The sequence below is a fragment of the Miscanthus floridulus genome, chromosome 15 (assembly GCF_019320115.1).
Source record: "Miscanthus floridulus cultivar M001 chromosome 15, ASM1932011v1, whole genome shotgun sequence".
NCBI lineage: Eukaryota > Viridiplantae > Streptophyta > Magnoliopsida > Poales > Poaceae > Miscanthus > Miscanthus floridulus.
The window spans coordinates 68527981-68545995 of NC_089594.1; the positions used below are offsets into that span (position 1 = coordinate 68527981).

At 53.9% G+C, this 18015-nt stretch overlaps 1 protein-coding gene across 1 annotated transcript; it reads left to right on the plus strand.

The window, feature by feature from the left end:
* Positions 1-2201: 2201 nt before the first annotated feature.
* Positions 2202-17072, plus strand: LOC136507600 (uncharacterized). Its single transcript, XM_066502270.1, has 5 exons — positions 2202-2392; positions 2478-2976; positions 3469-3712; positions 3791-4116; positions 16941-17072. The coding sequence occupies exons 1-5, from the start codon at positions 2202-2204 to the stop codon at positions 17070-17072; spliced, it is 1392 nt and encodes a 463-aa protein (XP_066358367.1).
* Positions 17073-18015: the final 943 nt, after the last annotated feature.

Below are 18015 nucleotides of genomic sequence, written 5' to 3' on the forward strand. Positions count from 1 at the left end.
TCACTGGGGGTCGGCTAGCGGTCCGGAGACGCGCTCCAAGAGTGCCGGAGGGTTTCTCTAGTGGGTGCCGAGGCCGTTCGCTGGGCCTCGGTGGCTCAGTGCCTCCCTACGGTGGGATCCCATTCGGAGACCTCCCTACCGGTCTCGGACACGACACAGGGCGTCCCAAGCATTTCGCTTGCTTGGGCCTCGGCCTCGTATAGGCTCGCCCGTAGTCACCCCTAACTCTGTTGCCCTGGGGCAGCTGTCGAGACCCCTAAGGGCCCAGCCTTCAAACCCCTAGACCGTAGCGGGCTCGGTGCCCAGTTCCTTTGCCTGAAAGGAATCGGGGGGGTTATTTCTCTCCCTACGGCTAACAACGGCAGGCGCGTCTTTTGAGGCGACTTTTTCGGGGTAGCGAAACGGTGCCTGCTGCTGCTGCGGTTGGACACGACGTGGTGTCAGCCGACGGGATGTATCTGCACGCACGATTTAACGAGGGGGGAGTGGGCGCGTGGGCGGTAAAACCGGATCTGGATAACCGCGCCGGATCTTTTGGGGAAAACTTCCCCGATTTTGTCGCCCGGCGGTTTCGTCTTGTCCCTACATAAATACGCAAAGAACCTCGCCCTTCCCCTTCTTACCTTTTCCGCACTCGTCTTTGCTGCCTCCGTGTCATTGCTGAGAGCTTAGAGCACCGGGGAGGAGAAGGGGGAAGGCGAGGGACTAAAAGAGAGAGGGAGAGAGATTACCGTCGTAGCAGCGCCCTCCGCCGCACAATGGCTGGTGGTCCCGTCATCCTCCCAGCGGATCCCTGGGAGCAGTCCGACGTCACCGAGGAGAAGCTGCAGTCGCTCGTGGAGGCCGGTCTTCTTCGCCCGATCACCGACCCTGACGAGCCGGAGTGCATTGCTCCGGGGAACGAGTCGGAGCCGAGGCCGCGCGACGGCTACGTGGTGAGCTTCGTCGTCTTCCACGAGCGAGGCCTCGGGTTGCCGGTGGACAACTTCATGCGGGCGCTCCCGCACTACTACGGTGTGGAGCTTCACAATTTCAGCCCCAACTCCATCGCGCAGGCGGCCATCTTCGTCGCCGTCTGTGAGGGGTACTTGGGGATCGCTCCCCACTGGGAGTTGTGGCTCCACTTGTTCCGAGCGACGTTCACCACCAAGCCAGGGGGAACGAGGGGGGCTCGGAAGGTGCAGAGGGCCGGCGGCTGCACTCTTCACGTACGCCAAGACCGGCAGTCCCTCTACATCCCAGCCCAGCTGTCCTCGTCCAACCGTCGTTGGTACGACGGCTGGTTCTACCTCCGCAACGACGGCGGAGGACTTCCCCCTTATACCGGGCGGGTTGTAGAGAGTCAACCAGAGAAATGGGGATACGGCGTCGTCAAGGCCGATCAGCCTAGGCTGGAACCGCTCTTGAGGGCCTTGGGGAAGCTGCGTGACCACGGTCTTTCGGCGGCCGTGGTCGTGCGGCTTTTCACCGCCGGAGGGTGTTGCCGCTGATGGCCCGGCGGCGGCGGCTGTTCGAGATGACGCCGGGCGATCCGATCGCTGGTGTCAAGATGTCCACCTTCGCCCTTACCGACGACAAGACCCTGCGTCGGGTGAGAGAGGCGGTAGACGGGAAGCCAAAGATTGACGATTTGATGCCGTTCCCGATGCGCCCGTCGCGGGGGTATGTCTCGCTGGTAAGTTGGATGTTGTCGAGGCTTTCGTGGCCTTCTTGTTTTTCGTTTTCCTTTTTTCTTTTTTCTTTTTTTTTGTTGTCTTACTTCGTTGTTCCCATAGGGGATAAGAGACGTGCAAGGCTCCCCACTGCCCATTCCTGAGGACGCCCGGCGGCGGTCCGTGAACAGGGCACGTGCCGAGGAGGAGAAGAAGAAGAAAGATGCCAAGGAGGCGAAGCGCACGAAGAAGCTCCTTGCGCGCGAAAAGCTAGACGCCCGTCGCCGGCGTCAGAAGCTCGACGGTCTCCCGTTGGAGCCGTCTCCCTCGTCGTCGATGTCGGATTCTTCGGGCGACGGCGATGGGCGCGAGGTGGGGACGGCCTGCCTGGAACACCTCCCCGATATTAGGGAGATGGTGCCCGGGGCGCCGGCAAGGAGCCTGACACTCCCAGGAGGAGGAGGTGTCCCGGGGCCGGTGGCGGCTCGTCCCGGGGCCGAGGCCGACACACCCGAGGCACGGGTGTTGGAGGAGCGTGCTGTCAGCCCGATGGGTTCGACGGTGGAGGTGGAGCCGGCGACGGTGGGGGCGACCCCCTCGTCTCCGCGAAGGGTCGAGGAGGTGCCAGGGCCCGACGGAGGCCAGCTGGCACCGGTGGTCACCGAGGCTGCGCTGCTGCCACCACCGCCGCCGTTGCAGAGGAGGCTGGCGGTGTCGAAGCGGCTGCATCCCCGTTCGTGGTAAGCGTTTTTTCTGGTGGAGTACGTAGTACTTCTTGTTTGCCCCTCGGTCGCGTGCTGACCTTGGGCGTGTCTTTGCTTCCAGCCAGACGCATCTGGTGGAAGATCCTCCCTTGGCGCCCCGTAAGGCGCTCAAGGTGAATGTTAGCTCCTCTGCCCATCAGGCAGCGGAGGCGCAGGCTGGCGTGCAGCGTGGCGCGGCGTCGGGCGGGGCCGTTTCAAAGGAGGCGGCTGCCCAGGAAAAGGGTGCCGAGGCAGCCGCGGAGCGAGTGGAGGAGGGGGAGCCCACGCCTCACAATGTCGTGGGTCTTGGGGCGAAGGAGGCCAGGGCGTCCATTATTGCCGAGGCCGTTGAGGGTGAGGCCGGAGCCCCCGAGACCTCTAAAGCCAGGGCGGTGGACGCCGGGGCCATCGAGGTAGAGATGGCGGAGGCTAGAGCCCCCGGGTCCATCGAGGCTGAGGCGATGGAGGTGGAGACAGAGCAAATTTTGGCGCCGCCCCTGGTTCAGACAATCTCGTCTGATGATTCTTCCCGAGGGAAGGAGGCGGCGGACGTCGAGGAGGCCAGTACCGTGGAGCAACCGGTCCCAGACCCCACCGAGGGGAGTTCGGCCCTTGCCCGGCTACGGCCCGAGCCCCATGGGTGGAACTTCCCACGTGTTTTCTGGCGGAACCAGGCTGATCCCGAGGGGGAGCCTGTGTTCGCCCTTGAAGATATCGCAGAGGGGGGGCGGTGGGATACCCTCGAGCAGTACCGCCAACTGGCAGTGCGGTCGCTGTAGACGGCGATGACTATTATGGGACGGGACTTGCCCGGTGTCACCCAGGTAAGTACCTTCCTCTCCCGTGCCGAGTTGTTTTCTCTTTGAGTCCCCTCGCAGTGTTTTGACGCGCGTTTCTTACCTTTATAGGAGCTCGAGACCCGGTCCCTTGGGAAATCGGTGTTCCTACGAAGGGAGAGGGATATCTGGGACCAGCTCCAGCGGCAGAAGGGCCTGCTCGCCGACGCCCAGGGGCTTTTGTCAGCGCGGAGTGCGGAAGTGGAGGACCTCCGCCTTCGTTGTGCTGACCTTCAGGCCGAGTTGGTCACGGCTAAGGGGCAGGCTGCCCCCTTGGAGGCGAAGATCAAGGAACTGGAGGAGGAGCGAGACTCCTTCCGGTCTCGGGCCCAAGAAGCGGCGGCCTCTGTGAAGGCCACAGCCGGGCAGCTGGGTGCGGAGCAGAGCGAGCATCAGGCGACGAGAGTCGCCTTGGCAGAGGTTACCAAGGCGGCCGAGGCCTCTTGGGTCGAGGTCCTAGCCTGGAAGAACAAGGCCGAGGGTAAGTTCCACTGAACCGTGTTCCTTGTTCCATTTGTTCTGGTTTGCGTTTGACTCCTGACCCCTCGTTGCGACGTAGATCTGAAAAAAGAAGCTTCCCAGGCGGCTGAGGCCTCCGTCGCAGCGCAAGCGGCACTGGATGCTGAGGTCCGGGAGCACGAGGCGTTACGTAGCGCTGTCCGTACTGCCTACGAGGCCCTGGACGTCGAGGAGGTCCAATCAGCCAGCTCCCTTGGGAGCTGCCTGATTGCATTGAGCGGCCGCGTCCGCGAGAGGCTCCGGGGGGCGTTGCACACGGGTGTCAAGCGCGCCCTGGCCGTCGTCTCTTCGCACTATGCCATCAACCTCGAGGCTGTCAGCGACGGCTATGTGTTGCCAGAAGATGACGAGGAGGCTGATGCGGAGGTCGTGAAGCTGTTGGAGGCGGCCGAGGCACCTGGCACGGCGCTGGCTGGTCTGTTTGAAGAAGAGGTGGTCCCTCCCGCGCCGGCCACCGATCCTTGAGCTTTGACCTGGGCCAAAAGGGGCCATGTAACCAGATTGAGTTAGTTGCTGTATCGTGACGTTTTTGTGGCTGTTGAGGCCTTTTAAAGTATTTGCGTATGTGCGTCTTTTAACCGTTTTCTGTTCTACTTCCAAGCCTGTGCCCTCTGTCTCGATCTTGGGAACCCGCAAAGAAATCCCTCGGGACTTAAGCCGTCCTTCAACGAAGGGTGGCGAGGGAGCTGCCGTAGCCCAGAGGCGTAGGCCGTTCTCACGACTCGACCGGCCCTTTGGCCTCTAGACAAACTTTTGGTCTTTTGGGTTTCTTGTGAAGGTCCCATCGGAGCGCGAGAGAGTTTGGCGTAGAAGTTTTTTGAAAGACCATTAACAAACGGTGTTCGAGAAGGGGTTTCGGGACTTAGGGGGTTTCCCCTTTTTAGCCCCTGAGGGAGGCTCGGCTTTGCAGAGGCAGAGCCGGGTCTCCCTTATAGCGCTATCGTGACGTCGAGCCCCGCCCTCTGCACAGAGCCTCCTCGGAGCCTACGCTGTCCTTTGGGTGAAAAAGGTGGTGAGGGAGCTGCCGTAGCCCGGAGGCGTAGGCCGTTCTCACGGTTCGGCCTTTTCGCCTTTGGGGCGATCGTACGGTCCTTAGGTTCTATACAATCGATTTGTCCATAACGGGGGGGGGTTTCCTCGAAAGATTATAACAACTAAGAACGCCTCTTTATTGTATTTCGAGGAACAATGTAAACAACGTTTGGAAATTTAAGGGTAGAAACGACGTAGCTGTTCTATGTTCCAAGCGTTTGTGAAGATTTCGCCCTTCTCATTGGCCAACTTGTAGGTCCCGGGCTTCAGCACTTGAGCAACGATGTACGGCCCTTCCCAGGGTGGGGTCAGCTTGTGGCGGCCCTTGTTGCTCTGCCTCCGTCTCAGCACCAGGTCGCCCACCTTCAGGTCTCGGCTTTGGACGCGCCGGGCTTGGTAGCGCCGTAGGGCTTGCTGGTACCTGGCTGAGTGTAGCAGCGCGACGTCTCGGGCTTCCTCCAGTTGGTCTAGGGCGTCTTCACGTGCAGTGCGGTTGCTTTGCTCGTTGTACGCCTGTAGCCTCGGGGAACCGTATTCTAAGTCAGTGGGGAGGATGGCCTCGGCTCCATAGACCAGGAAGAACGGTGTGAATCTCGTGGCTCGGCTTGGGGTATTTCTTAGGCTCCAGATGACTGACGGGAGTTCGGCAAGCCATTTCTTGCCAAACTTCCTCAATTGGTTGAATATTCTTGGCTTAAGGCCTTGTAGGATCATGCCGTTGGCACGCTCTACTTGGCCATTCGTCCTTGGGTGCCCTACGGCCGACCAAGCCACCCGGATGTGGTGGTCATCGCAGAACGTCAGGAACTTGCGTCCGGTGAATTGTGTCCCATTGTCAGTGATGATGGTATTAGGAACCCCGAACCTGTGGATGATATCGGTAAAGAACAGCACCGCTTGCTCGGATTTGATCTGAGCGATCGGACGAGCCTCGATCCATTTGGAGAATTTGTCGATAGCTACCAGTAGATGGGTATGGCCCTCGGATGCCTTCTGCAGAGGCCCAACCATGTCCAGCCCCCACACAGCGAATGGCCATGTGATGGGGATGGTTTGGAGGGCTTGGGCCGGAAGGTGCGTCTGTCGAGCGTAGTACTGGCATCCCTCGTAGGAGCGTACTAGCTTCGTGGCGTCAGCCACCGCCGTTGGCCAATAGAAACCTTGGCGGAAGGCGTTACCTACGAGCGCCCGAGGCGCCGCGTGGTGCCCGCAGACTCCCATGTGCAAGTCCCAAAGTAAGGATTGGCCAGCCTCGGTGGTGATGCATCGCTGGAGAACACCAGATGGGCTACGCCTATACAACTCATCGTCGTAGAGGGCGTAAGTCTTAGCGCGTCACGCAAGCCGTTGGGCTTCGGTTCTGTCAGCGGGCAGTTCTCCTCGAACGAGGTGATCAAGGAAGGGGACTCGCCAGTCCGTTCCTTGGTCGACCTTGGGAGGCTCTGCGTCAATCGCCATGGCCTCGGGCTCGGCGGGCGAGGTCTCGGTGGCAGAGGGGGCCTCGGGCCCTGCGGTGGGCTCAGCCGATGGGCCCTCTTCCATCGCTGAGGCATAGTCAACGGATGGCTTGTGGAGGTCTCTGGTGAAGACGTTCGGGGGGACCGGGGTCCGTGCAGATGCCATCTTTGCTAGTTCGTCCGCGGCCTCGTTGAACTTTCATGCAACATGGTTGAGTTCGAGACCGTCGAACTTGTTCTCCAGGCGACATACCATTGCGCAGTACGCCTTCATTTTGGGGTCATGGCAGCTTGACTCTTTCATCACCTGATCGACGACGAGCTGCGAATCACCCCGTACGTCGAGACGTCGTACTCCAAGTCGATGGCAACTTGCAGGCCGTTGATGAGGGCCTCATATTCGGCGACATTGTTGGAGGTGGCGAAGTGAAGTCGGATCATGTAGCGCATGTGTACTCCGAGGGGCGAGACCAGGAGCAGGCCCGCGCCAGCCCCAGTCTTCATCAGGGACCCGTCGAAGTACATGGTCCAGCACTCTGATTGGATCTGAACGGGTGGCAGCTGTGTGTCGGTCCATTCGGCTACAAAGTCGGATAGGACCTATGATTTGATCACCTTCCGAGGCGCGAAGGACAAGGTTTCCCCCATGAGTTCGACAGCCCACTTGGCTACTCTACCCAAGGCCTCCCGGTTTTGGATTATCTCTCCCAGAGGAAAAGACGACACCACGGTCACCGGGTGGGACTCGAAGTAGTGACGCAGCTTGCGTCGAGCCAAGACTACTGCGTAAACCAGCTTCTGGATGTGGGGGTAACGCGTCTTAGTTTCGGAGAGCACTTCGCTGATGAAGTAAACAGGTCGTTGGACGGGTAGAGCATGTCCCTTTTCCTGCCTCTCGACTACTACGGCCGCGCTGACCACTTGGGTTGTCGCGGTGACGTAGAGCAAGAGGTGCTCACCCTCGGCGGGCGGTACCAGGACGGGGGGGTTGGTCAGCAGTGCTTTGAGCCTGGCGAGGGCTTCCTCGGCCTCGGCGGTCCAAGAAAAGCGCTCGGACTTTCTCAAGAGGCGGTACAGGGGCAGGCCTTTTTCGCCGAGGCGCGAGATGAAGCGACTTAGGGCCGCAAGGCATCCCATGACCCTCTGTACTCCCTTGAGGTCTCTGATTGGTCCCATGCTAGTTATAGCTGAGACCTTCTCTGGGTTGGCCTCAATGCCGCGTTCCGAGACTATGAATCCCAAGAGCATGCCTCGGGGGACCCCGAACACGCACTTCTCGGGGTTGAGCTTGATGCCCCTCTTTCTAAGGCATTTGAAGGTCACCCTCAAGTCATTCACGAGATCTTCGGCCTTTCTGGTTTTGACCACGATGTCGTCTACGTAGGCCTCGATGGTCTGCCCAATGTTGTCGCCAAAGACCTGGGTCATGCATCGCTGGTACGTGGCACCTGCGTTTCTGAGGCCGAAGGGCATCGTCACGTAGCAGTACATGCCAAACGGTGTGATGAAGGAAGTCGCGAGCTGGTCGGACTCTTTCATCTTGATCTGATGGTATCCGGAGTACGCATCGAGGAAAGATAGGGTCTCGCACCCTGCGGTGGAATCAACGATTTGATCGATTCGAGGTAATGGGAAGGGGACCTTTGGACAGGCTTTATTCAGACCGGTGTAGTCTACACACATCCTCCACTTCCCATTTTTCTTCTTGACTAAAACGGGGTTAGCCAACCACTCTGGGTGGGATACTTCCTTGATGAACCCGGCCGCCAAGAGCTTCTGTACCTCCTCCCCGATGGCCCTGCGTTTTTCTTGGTCGAAGCGCCGCAGGCGTTGCCTCGCCGGTCTAGATCTAGCCCGGATGTCCAGGGCGTGCTCGGCGACTTCCCTCGGTACGCCCGGCATGTCCGAGGGACTCCATGCGAAAATGTCGGCGTTTGCATGGAGAAAGTCGACGAGCACGGCTTCCTATTTGACGTCGAGGGTGGCGCTGATTTTCAGCGCCCGGTCGTCGGGGCATGCGGGGTCGACTGGGATGAGTTTGATGGTTTTAGCGGGCTCGAACGCCCCCGCGCGACGCTTGGAGTCAGGCACCTCACCACTGAGCTGGTCTAGGTGGGCGATGAGGGTCTCGGCCTCCGCAAGGGCCTCGGCGTACTCGATGCACTCGACGTCGCAGTCGTATGCATGTTCGTACGTGGATTCGATTGTGATGACCCCATTAGGGCCTGGCATCTTGAGCTTGAGGTAGGTATAGTTGGGCACTGCCATGAACTTGGCGTAGCATGGTCGCCCTAGGATGGCGTGGTAGGCTCCCCCGAACCCGACTACTTCGAAGGTGAGGACTTCCTTGCGGTCTCGAGGAGGTCGCGGAGCTTTCGGCCTCCGCGCCGGCGGGAGGCGGAACTTTCGGCCTGCTGCACCGCTGCGGTCTTGAGGAGGTCGCGGAGCTCTCCGCAAACCCGTCGCCCCTCGGTGGAGGAGGGCTCGGGCATCGCTCGGACCAGCATCGTAGCCGCTGCGACATTCTGGCTAGCGCGATTAAAGATTGGGGGTGGCTCTCCCCCCTCGTTATCGTTGATGCGATGATGGACGTCGCGGGCCCTCCCTCGGGCTCCTCCGCCCTCACCACGCCCTTGCTGCTCCTACTCAAGAGTGTCCCGAAGCTGTTGCAGAAGGAGTCGGTCTTGTTCGACCTTGGTTTGGAGCTCATGGAGCTGCTCCAGGTCTGGGCGTCGATGTCCCCCGTGAACAGGATTCTTGTTCCGTGCTGCCGGGGGTTCGAGACGCGGAGGTGTGGCATCGCCCGCCCCTGCCCGGGGCGGGGAATGGTTGCCTGTCCTCTCGTCCTCTTCGCCCGCCCTTGGCATCCCGAGCCCGACGTGGAAGCACTCACGAGATGGATCGTAAGTCCCTTCATCGTCGGAGTCGGAGTAGCCGAGGCAGTAGTCGCTTGCAGCCAAGAATTGGCGCAAAGCCCCAGGGTTGTGGAGTTCGGAGAAGTCCGCCCCGGGCCATGCCTCGTCCTCGTCCGAGGAGTCGGAGCGGATGCTCAGGTCAGGAGCGAAGCGCTGGCGGCGTTCCGCGGGGTGCTCGTGAGTGGCAGCGTAAGCGTAGGCGTAAGAGGCGGCGGCATTTCTCAATCCAAAGGGGGATGGCGATGGTGCCGTCTCCATATTCTGCCCCGCCGGGGTCGGCTCTTCAGAAAGTGGTGGAGCGGAGCTAGACGGCTGGGCATCGCCGCAAGCCGTCGGCGATTTTCCTTCGTCCATGCTCAGGCCAGACAGGTCCCCAACCAGGGACCCCGTACCAACAGCTGGTCGTAGGGTATCGGCGGGGAGTGGCGTGCCGCCCTGGGTCCGCGTAACGTCGGGGTGGCCTTGCTCGCGCCGTGCCTGGCGAGCATGGCGAGAGCGGCTGCCCGGGCGCCGCCTGCGCCTGGGCTGCCGGGGCGTGACTCCATCGTCAGACGGTGGGGCCCGAGGGGCGAGGAGCACCATGTCGTACTCATGCCCTAGAGACATGAACTCTAGGCTCCCGAACCAAACTATGGTGCTGAGACGCAATGGTCATACGGGGTCTGCCATCCGGAACTTGCTAGGATGACGAAGCCAACACGCAGCCTACCCCTACCTGGCGCGCTAACTGTCGGCGTTTTGGAACCGGGGGTCCCTCAACCAACGAGTGAGTTTGTGCTGCGTGCCCCTAATCCCGGATGGTGGTGCAAAGAGACACAAGGTTTATACTGGTTCAGGCAATCGAGGCCCTACGTCCAGTCTGAGAGATTGATTTTGTATTCCTTGCACCGGAGTGCTCGTAGTAGGGGGTTACAAGCTAGGTGAGAGAGGGGGCTAGTCCCAGGTCTCGGTGAGGGTGGTACGAGCTGCTTGAGGCATTGTTCTCAAGCAGCGTAGTGTCAAGTTCTATCGGTGTGTTTGTCCTCTTCCGGTCGCCCTAGAAATGGCCCCGGTGCCTCCCTTTTATACTCTAAGGGAGACCTGGGACCGTACATAGATTGCTACATAGCGCTTCTGTAAACGGGGTGGCGTGTCCGAGCCCTGTAGCCGGCCACTGTCGTGGTATGGTCGATGGAGTGGCCCTGTCCTTGTCGTGCAGAAGTGACGCGCCGGTCATACTCGATCTTGTGCGTCGTGGGGCTCCAGTATAGCTTGATGCAGGACATGGCGGGCGACGTGCTGGTCACCGTGCAATGACATCGTAGGGAGCAGCGGCCCTGCAGATGCCGAGGCCGAGCCATCGTGGGGGGCTCGGCGGACATGGATCCTCAGGCTGCCGAGCCCCTGAAGCAAACTGCCGAGGCCTTGGGGGAGTTATTGGACCTGGGTACTGGTTCCAAGGCCACAGTAGCCCAGACGTGGCTCCCCATGCTGCGTTGTCCTTGGAACAGGAGTTGGCAGCACAGTGAGGCATGGGCGTCCGCCACGTGCATGGTGGTCAGTATAGTGGCAGGTAACCCCTGCCCAGTCCGGGCGACGTGCGGGTCATCGTGTGATGACGTCGTGGGGAGCTGTGGCTCTGCAGGTGCCGAGGCCAAGCCATCGCGGGGGGCCCCGGCGGACGTGGGTCCTCAGGCTGCCGAGCCCCTGAAGCAAACTGCCGAGGCCTTGGAGGGAATTATTGGTCCTGGGTACTGATTCTGAGGCCACAGTAGCCCAGACGTGGCTCTCCATGCTGCGTTGTCCTTGGAGCAGGAGTTGGCAGCTTAGTGAGGCATGGGCGTCAGCCATGTGCATAGTGGTTAGCACAGTGGCGGGTAACCCCTGCCCCATCCGGGCGACGTGCGGGTCATCGTGTGATGACGTCGTGGGGAGCTGTGGCTCTGCAGGTGCCGAGGCCAAGCCATCGCGAGGGGCCCCGGCGGACGTGGGTCCTCAGGCTGCCGAGCCCCTGAAGCAAACTGCCGAGGCCTTGGAGGGAATTATTGGTCCTGGGTACTGATTCCGAGGCCACAGTAGCCCAGACGTGGCTCTCCATGCTGCGTTGTCCTTGGAGCAGGAGTTGGCAGCTCAGTGAGGCATGGGCGTCAGCCATGTGCATAGTGGTTAGCACAGTGGCGGGTAACCCCTGCCCCGTCCCGCTTCCTGTCCCGTCGGCCACTCTGCTGTACTGTGCCGAGCGTGCGGCCGATGTCAGGGGCAGCAGTTGGCTGAGTTAATGCGACATGATGTTTTGTCAGAGGGACGGGAGAACGAAGAGGCAGTGGAGTGCTGCCGAGCCCGCCTCGCGCGAGACGGAGGGTCAGTGGCCCGGCCGAGGCCTTCGGCGGGGAGTCGCTTGAGGTCAGTGGTGAGGGGGCCTCGGGCGAGTCGGAGAATCGGCCGAGGCCAGCGGTGAGGGGGCCTCGGGCGAGTCGGAGAACCGGCCGAGGCCAGCGGTGTTTAGCTGGTTTCGATCTTTACGAAGTCTACGCAGTCGTTTTTTGGGTTTTGCTTAGGGTACCCCTTCTCACGGCATCCGACACCTCACATAAGCTTGGATACTTAAATTAGAACTTGTTTTATGCAAGCAAACATATGAAATGCACATTCAAATGCACCATACAAGTTTATGAGCTTGCTCCCCCTGCTTGTGTGCTTAAAATTTTAATTGATTCCTTTCCTTTGTCATATCTCTCCTTATGTTAAATTCTCCCCATGTACTAATATATTTGTTATTTTTCCCTTTATCATTTATATCTTCATTTCTATCCCCCGTTTCTATCTTTGTATACTATCTTCTCCCCTTTGTCATCAATAACCACAAAGGTTTAAAATATAGATAGGTAGAGATTATCAAAGTTAATCAATGGGGTGAGGATCATATTCTCAAATTTGGTTCAAACTAGAATATTTGCCAAAGATATTTAACTTGGTTTGATCCAAGGACAAGCTTCTTCACACCTCTAAATAAGGGTTATCTTGTACCATGTTGAGTTAAACACTTAGGACTCATTTTCTAGATTAAACACTAGGTTTACAAGCCCATAAACATGTCATATGTCATCACTAGATCAAGTCAAGCATAGAAGCAATAGTGATACCATATGAACATCAAATTCATTTGATTTTCATGAATGAACCTAATAGAATTGAACCATTTGAAGGTCCTAATAAGATGGAAAATATGACTGGATGCACTAAACATGTCCTTAGCAAGGATGTATGTCATGCCAAACAACTTTTACCTTGAATAGCTCGAAGGAGAGGCATGTCATATAAGTGGAGGTGCATCAACACATATTTGAGAAATCCAATATGTTCAACTCATTCCTTAGCTTGCAAAACCTTTTCTCATCTAATGGCTTGGTGAATATATCGGCAAGTTGATCTTCAGTGCCTATACTCTCAATGCAAATGTCCCATTTTTGTTGGTGATCTCTTATGAAATGATGGCGAACATCAATGTGCTTTGTTCTTGCATGTTGCACCGGATTGTTGGTTAGCTTGATTGCACTCTCATTGTCACATAGCAATGGCACTTTCTTAAACTTAATTCCAAAGTCATTCAAGGTGGCCTTCATCTAAAGAATTTGTGCATAACAACTACCGGCGGATATGTATTCGGCTTCGGCGGTTGATAATGCAACACTATTTTGCTTCTTTGATGACCATGAGATAAGTGATCTTCCCAACAATTGACATGTGCCCGATGTGCTTTTTCTTTCAACCTTGCATCCCGCATAATCCAAGTCGGAGTAACCAACTAGCTCAAACCTTGCTCCTTTGGGAAACCACAAGCCAACATTTTGTGTATGCTTCAAGTACCTCAATATCCTTTTTGTAGCCTTCAAATGACTTTCTCTTGGTGCGGCTTGAAATCTTGCACACATGCATACACTAAACATGACATCCGGCCTTGATGCGGTCACATAGAGTAGGCTTCCAATCATAGACCTATACAATTTTTGATCTACCATATTTCCATTTGTATCACTATCCAAGTTGCCATTGGTTCCCATTGGTGTGCTAATGGCTTTACTATCACTCATTCCAAACTTCTTGATCATGTCCTTAATGTACTTGCCTTGGCTCACAAAGGTACCATTCTTCAATTGCTTGATTTGAACACCAAGGAAGTAACTCAACTCTCTAATTATGGACATCTCAAACTCATTAGCCATCATCTTTCCAAATTCATCACAAAAGTCTTGATTGGTTGACCCAAATATGATATCATCAACATAGATTTGCAACACAAACAGGTCCTTTTCTATCTTCTTGATGAAAAGAGTGGTGTCAACCTTGCCCATTGTGAACCCTTTCGAGAGTAGGAAGTCCCTCAATCTCTCATACCATGCTCTAGGTGCTTGCTTCAAGCCATACAAAGTCTCTTCAACTTGTACACATGGTTGGGCTTCTCATCATCTTTAAAACCGGGAGGTTGCTCAACATATACTTATTCATTGATGTAACCATTGAGAAATGCACTCTTAACATCCATTTGATAGAGCTTGATATTGTGGGCACAAGCATAGGCTAGCAAGATTCTAATTGCTTCCAATCTAGCAACCGGGGCATATATTTCTCCAAAGTCAAGACCTTCAACTTATGTATAGCCTTGTGCTACCAATCTTGCTTTGTTCATTACTACTATCCCATCTTGATCTTGCTTGTTTCTAAAGACCCATTTGGTTCCAATCACATTATGTCCCTTTAGTCTTTCTACCAATTCCCATACTTGATTTCTTGTGAAGTTATTCAACTCTTCATGCATAGCATTTACCCAATCAACATTCTTCAATGCTTCATCTATCTTCTTTGGTTCAATGGATGACACAAATGAGAAGTGTTCACAAAATGAAGCCAATCTTAATCTTGTTTGCGCACCTCTTGAAATATCTCCAATTATAGTGTCCAATGGATGATCTCTTGCAACATTGGTTGGTTGGAGGATTGGAGATTGATTGCTTGCACTTGCTTGATCATTGGGTATAGATGATGTACTAGCCACTTGATCATGTTCATTATCATGAGAGCCACTTGTACTAACTTGATTTATATTATCTTGCACATTTGAGTTAGAGAGCACTTGTACTTGATCATCTTCACCATCATTCACTTGCCTAGGCCTCAATTCACCAATATCCATATTCTTCATGGCATTTGAAAGTTGAATGCCTCTAACATCTTCCAAGTTCTCATCCTCTACTTGTGAACCCTTGGTTTCATCAAATTCAACATCATGAACTTCCTCAAGAGTACCGCTAACCAAATTCCAAACTCTATAAGCTTTGCTTATAGTTGAATAACCAAGTAGGAATTCTTCATCACTTTTCTTGTCAAACTTACCCAATCTAGTGTCTTTCTTTAAGATATAGCATTTGCAACCAAAGACCCGAAAATATGCAATGTTGGGCTTTCTACCATTCAAGAGCTCATACGGTGTCTTCTCTTTCAATTTGTGACAATAGAGGTTGTTGCTACAATAGCAGGCCATGTTGATAGCTTCGGCCCAAAAGGATTGACTTACATTATACTCACTAAGCATAGACCTTGCCATATCAATGAGTGTTCTATTCTTTCTCTCAACAAGGCCATTTGATTGAGGTATGTACTTGGTCAAGAATTGATGTCTAATTCCAAATTCATCACATAACTCATCAATTCTAGTGTTCTTGAACTCACTACCATTCTCACTTCTAACTCTCTTGATGGTTGTTTCAAATTCATTGTGAATGCCCTTGACAAATGATTTGAATGTTGCAAACACATCACTTTTATCCACTAGAAAGAATACCCATGTGTATCTAGTGTAATCATCCACTATCATAAAGCCATATTTATTACCACCAATGCTAGTGTATTGTGTTGGCCTAAACAAATCCATGTGCAATAACTCAAATGCTTTACTAGTGCTCATCATGCTTTTCTTAGGATGGGTGTTTCCAACTTGTTTGCTGGCTTGACAAGAGCTACAAAGCTTATCCTTTTCAAACACAATTGTCGATGTTTTACCACCGGCAACCCGTCACGGGGTACCCGGGATGGTGATTTGTTTGGAGGGGTATCGGTGTTTGCAGGAACTCGATGGTAAATGCAGGGAGACAACGATTTATACTGGTTCGGCACACTGGAAAGTCATGGCACCCTACGTCCAGTCTGGTGTGGATAGTATATTGCGCCCTACGCTATTTGTTGTGTTGCGAGGTATGTTGTGGTTGTAAGTTCTGTCGGTTATCTGTCTCCTGATCTAGGGACCCCTGCTCTCCTTTATATAGTCCAAGAGAGGCGGGAGTCCTAGTCGGTTACAAAGTAGAGATCCTAGTAGGATTACGTGTAACTAGTCCTAGTAGGATTACATGTAGGGAATCCTAGTTGGACTAGGTCTTCTTCTCTCTTCTCCGTGGGAAACCCCATGGGTCCCACATCGACAACCCCCCGAGCATTTCATGGATGAGCTTTAGAAGCCTTCTTGCTCTTCTTGGTCTTCGTTGAGTTGTTGTAAATCCATTCCAGGTTCTTCTGAAGTGAAACCTTGAGATGGTCTTCTTTGTATTTTCTTCGGCTGATGTGCACTTTTGGACAAAAGTGCACTCAGTGAGTGTAGCCCCCGAGCCTCTTGCTTGTTGGGACAAGAAGCCAAAGGGTCCCTTTAGTCTTCTTGGTTGCTCTGAGTTCTTTTTCGGTGGGTGCAATTTTTCGTAAAAATTGCACTCACTGAGTGTAGCCCCCGAGCCTCTTGCTTTTGCTTGCAAAAGTTGGAGGGTCCAGATTCTTGTCTTCAAAAAAATTTGGGGTTATGTATTCCGCAGTCCCCGAGCCTTCTCCAAGTACTTTTCTTTAGAATAGAAATCAGATGAAGGGTCCTGATGTGTTGTCTTTGTTGCAGTCTTGAGTACTTGTATTCTTGGTCTTTCATCCTTGAATTCGTGCCCTCGGGCACAGTTGAAGCGAATGTCGAGCCCCCGAGCTTAGTGTTTGACTAAGCCATGATGCTCTTCCAAGTTGTTTTTGTTCATCCAGGTCGTTTCTAGACTTCTCTGGTTCTTGATGTATCTCTTCCAGGTTGTTTGCACTTCGTCCAGGTTCTTTCTGAACTTGTATGTACCTTATCCGGGTTGTTTTCTGATCAATCCGGGTTCTTTTTGAATTTGTCTTGGTACTTGTAGCACCTCTTCGGGGTTGTTTTCTGATCGATCCAGGTTCTTTCTAAGCGTTTGTCTTGGTTCTTGCCGCACCTTGTTGGGGTTCTTTTTTTATCAAACCAGGTTGTTTCTAGGCTAGCTCTCAGGAGCGTGTTTTTCCTGATCTCATGGTACAGATGTAGCTCCCCTTATCCGGGTTGTTTTCTGATCAATTTGGGTTCTTTCTGAATTTGTCTTGGTACTTGCAGCACCTCTTCGGGGTTGTTTTTTGATTGATCCGGGTTCTTTCTAAGCGTTTGTCTTGGTTCTTGCCACACCTTGTCGGGGTTCTTTTTTGATCAAACCAGGTTGTTTCTGGGCTAGCTCTCAGGAGCGTGTTTTTCCTGATCTCATGGTACAGATGTAGCTCCCCTGCATGTTAAACATAAAAATATGTTGTAAATGACATTCCAGATATGAAGTTGGGAGCATGTCCCATATTTGAATAATCAATCAGGGGCAGGCCCCGGCATCATAAAATGCATATAAACTTTTTTCACGTCTTGCTCTTGCTAGGCCATGCAAATTCCTCAGGTAGTGTCCTGTTACGTTTAAGCACTTGAATCTCATGTATGGTTCAGAGGTTCTTTGATGTGAGCATCCGTATGGTTCAGAGGTTCTTTGACGTGACCATCCGTATGGTTCAGAGGTTCATTGACGTGACCATCCATTCGAGAAAACAAGCTTCACGGATTAAGGCATGTTCTACCTGAGGACTTTTGCTACCGTTAAGAGAAGACTTAGAGCACTATGTTTGCTCACATGATGATTTTACTTAGAGCACTATGTTTGCTCGCATGATGATTTTTTGTGTCTTCCCTTGCTAGGTCGGTTAATTTCCTGGGTAGTGGCCTATTATGTTTAAGCACTTGAATCTCGCGTATGGTTCAGAGGTTCTTTGACGTGACCATCCGTATGGTTCAGAGGTTCTTTGACGTGACCATCCATATGGTTTAGAGGTTCATTGACGTGACCATCCATTCGAGAAAACAAGCTTCACGAATTAAGGCTTACTATCTGAGTAAATTAACAGCCGTTAAGGGAAGATGATATGGCCATAGAGGCATACGAATAATATCTAGAATGTATTTAAAAATTAAAGCATCACTTAGCTTGGTTCATGGCCGAGTTGCCGATCACCGCAGCCGAGTAGTTGGACAGCGCGGTGTGCAGCCGAGTAGTTGGCGTAGCATCCGAGTGGTCGGATGTGGTTCAAATTGTTTTGCTTCAGACTCGGACGTTTTAATTTAGTCGGACTTGCTTGGTGTAGCCGGACTTGATTCAGCTTGATGTAATCTGACTTGATTTAGCTTGATGTAGTCGAACTTGCTTCCTTGCTTTCAACTCGACAGCTTGGCATGGCCGAGTAGTTGATCAATGCATCCAAGTAGTCGGACACCAATACCGTATGATGTCCGAGTAGATAGTCACTTCCAGGTTGTTGATGTACGTAGAGTTCTTTGCTTTTTTTTGTAATGCTGCCAAGGTCTAGAAGTCAGACTCCATGTTGGTGTGGCCGAAGTCACCAGTCCCTTCCATAGCCACACATTTTGGCAACACGAGGAACTGAGGATAGGTTTTGGTTTGAGCTTCTATTCCGCCCAGATTTGAGGAGAAGTCAAATTCTAGTCGGACTCTGATTTGATGCAGCCGAGA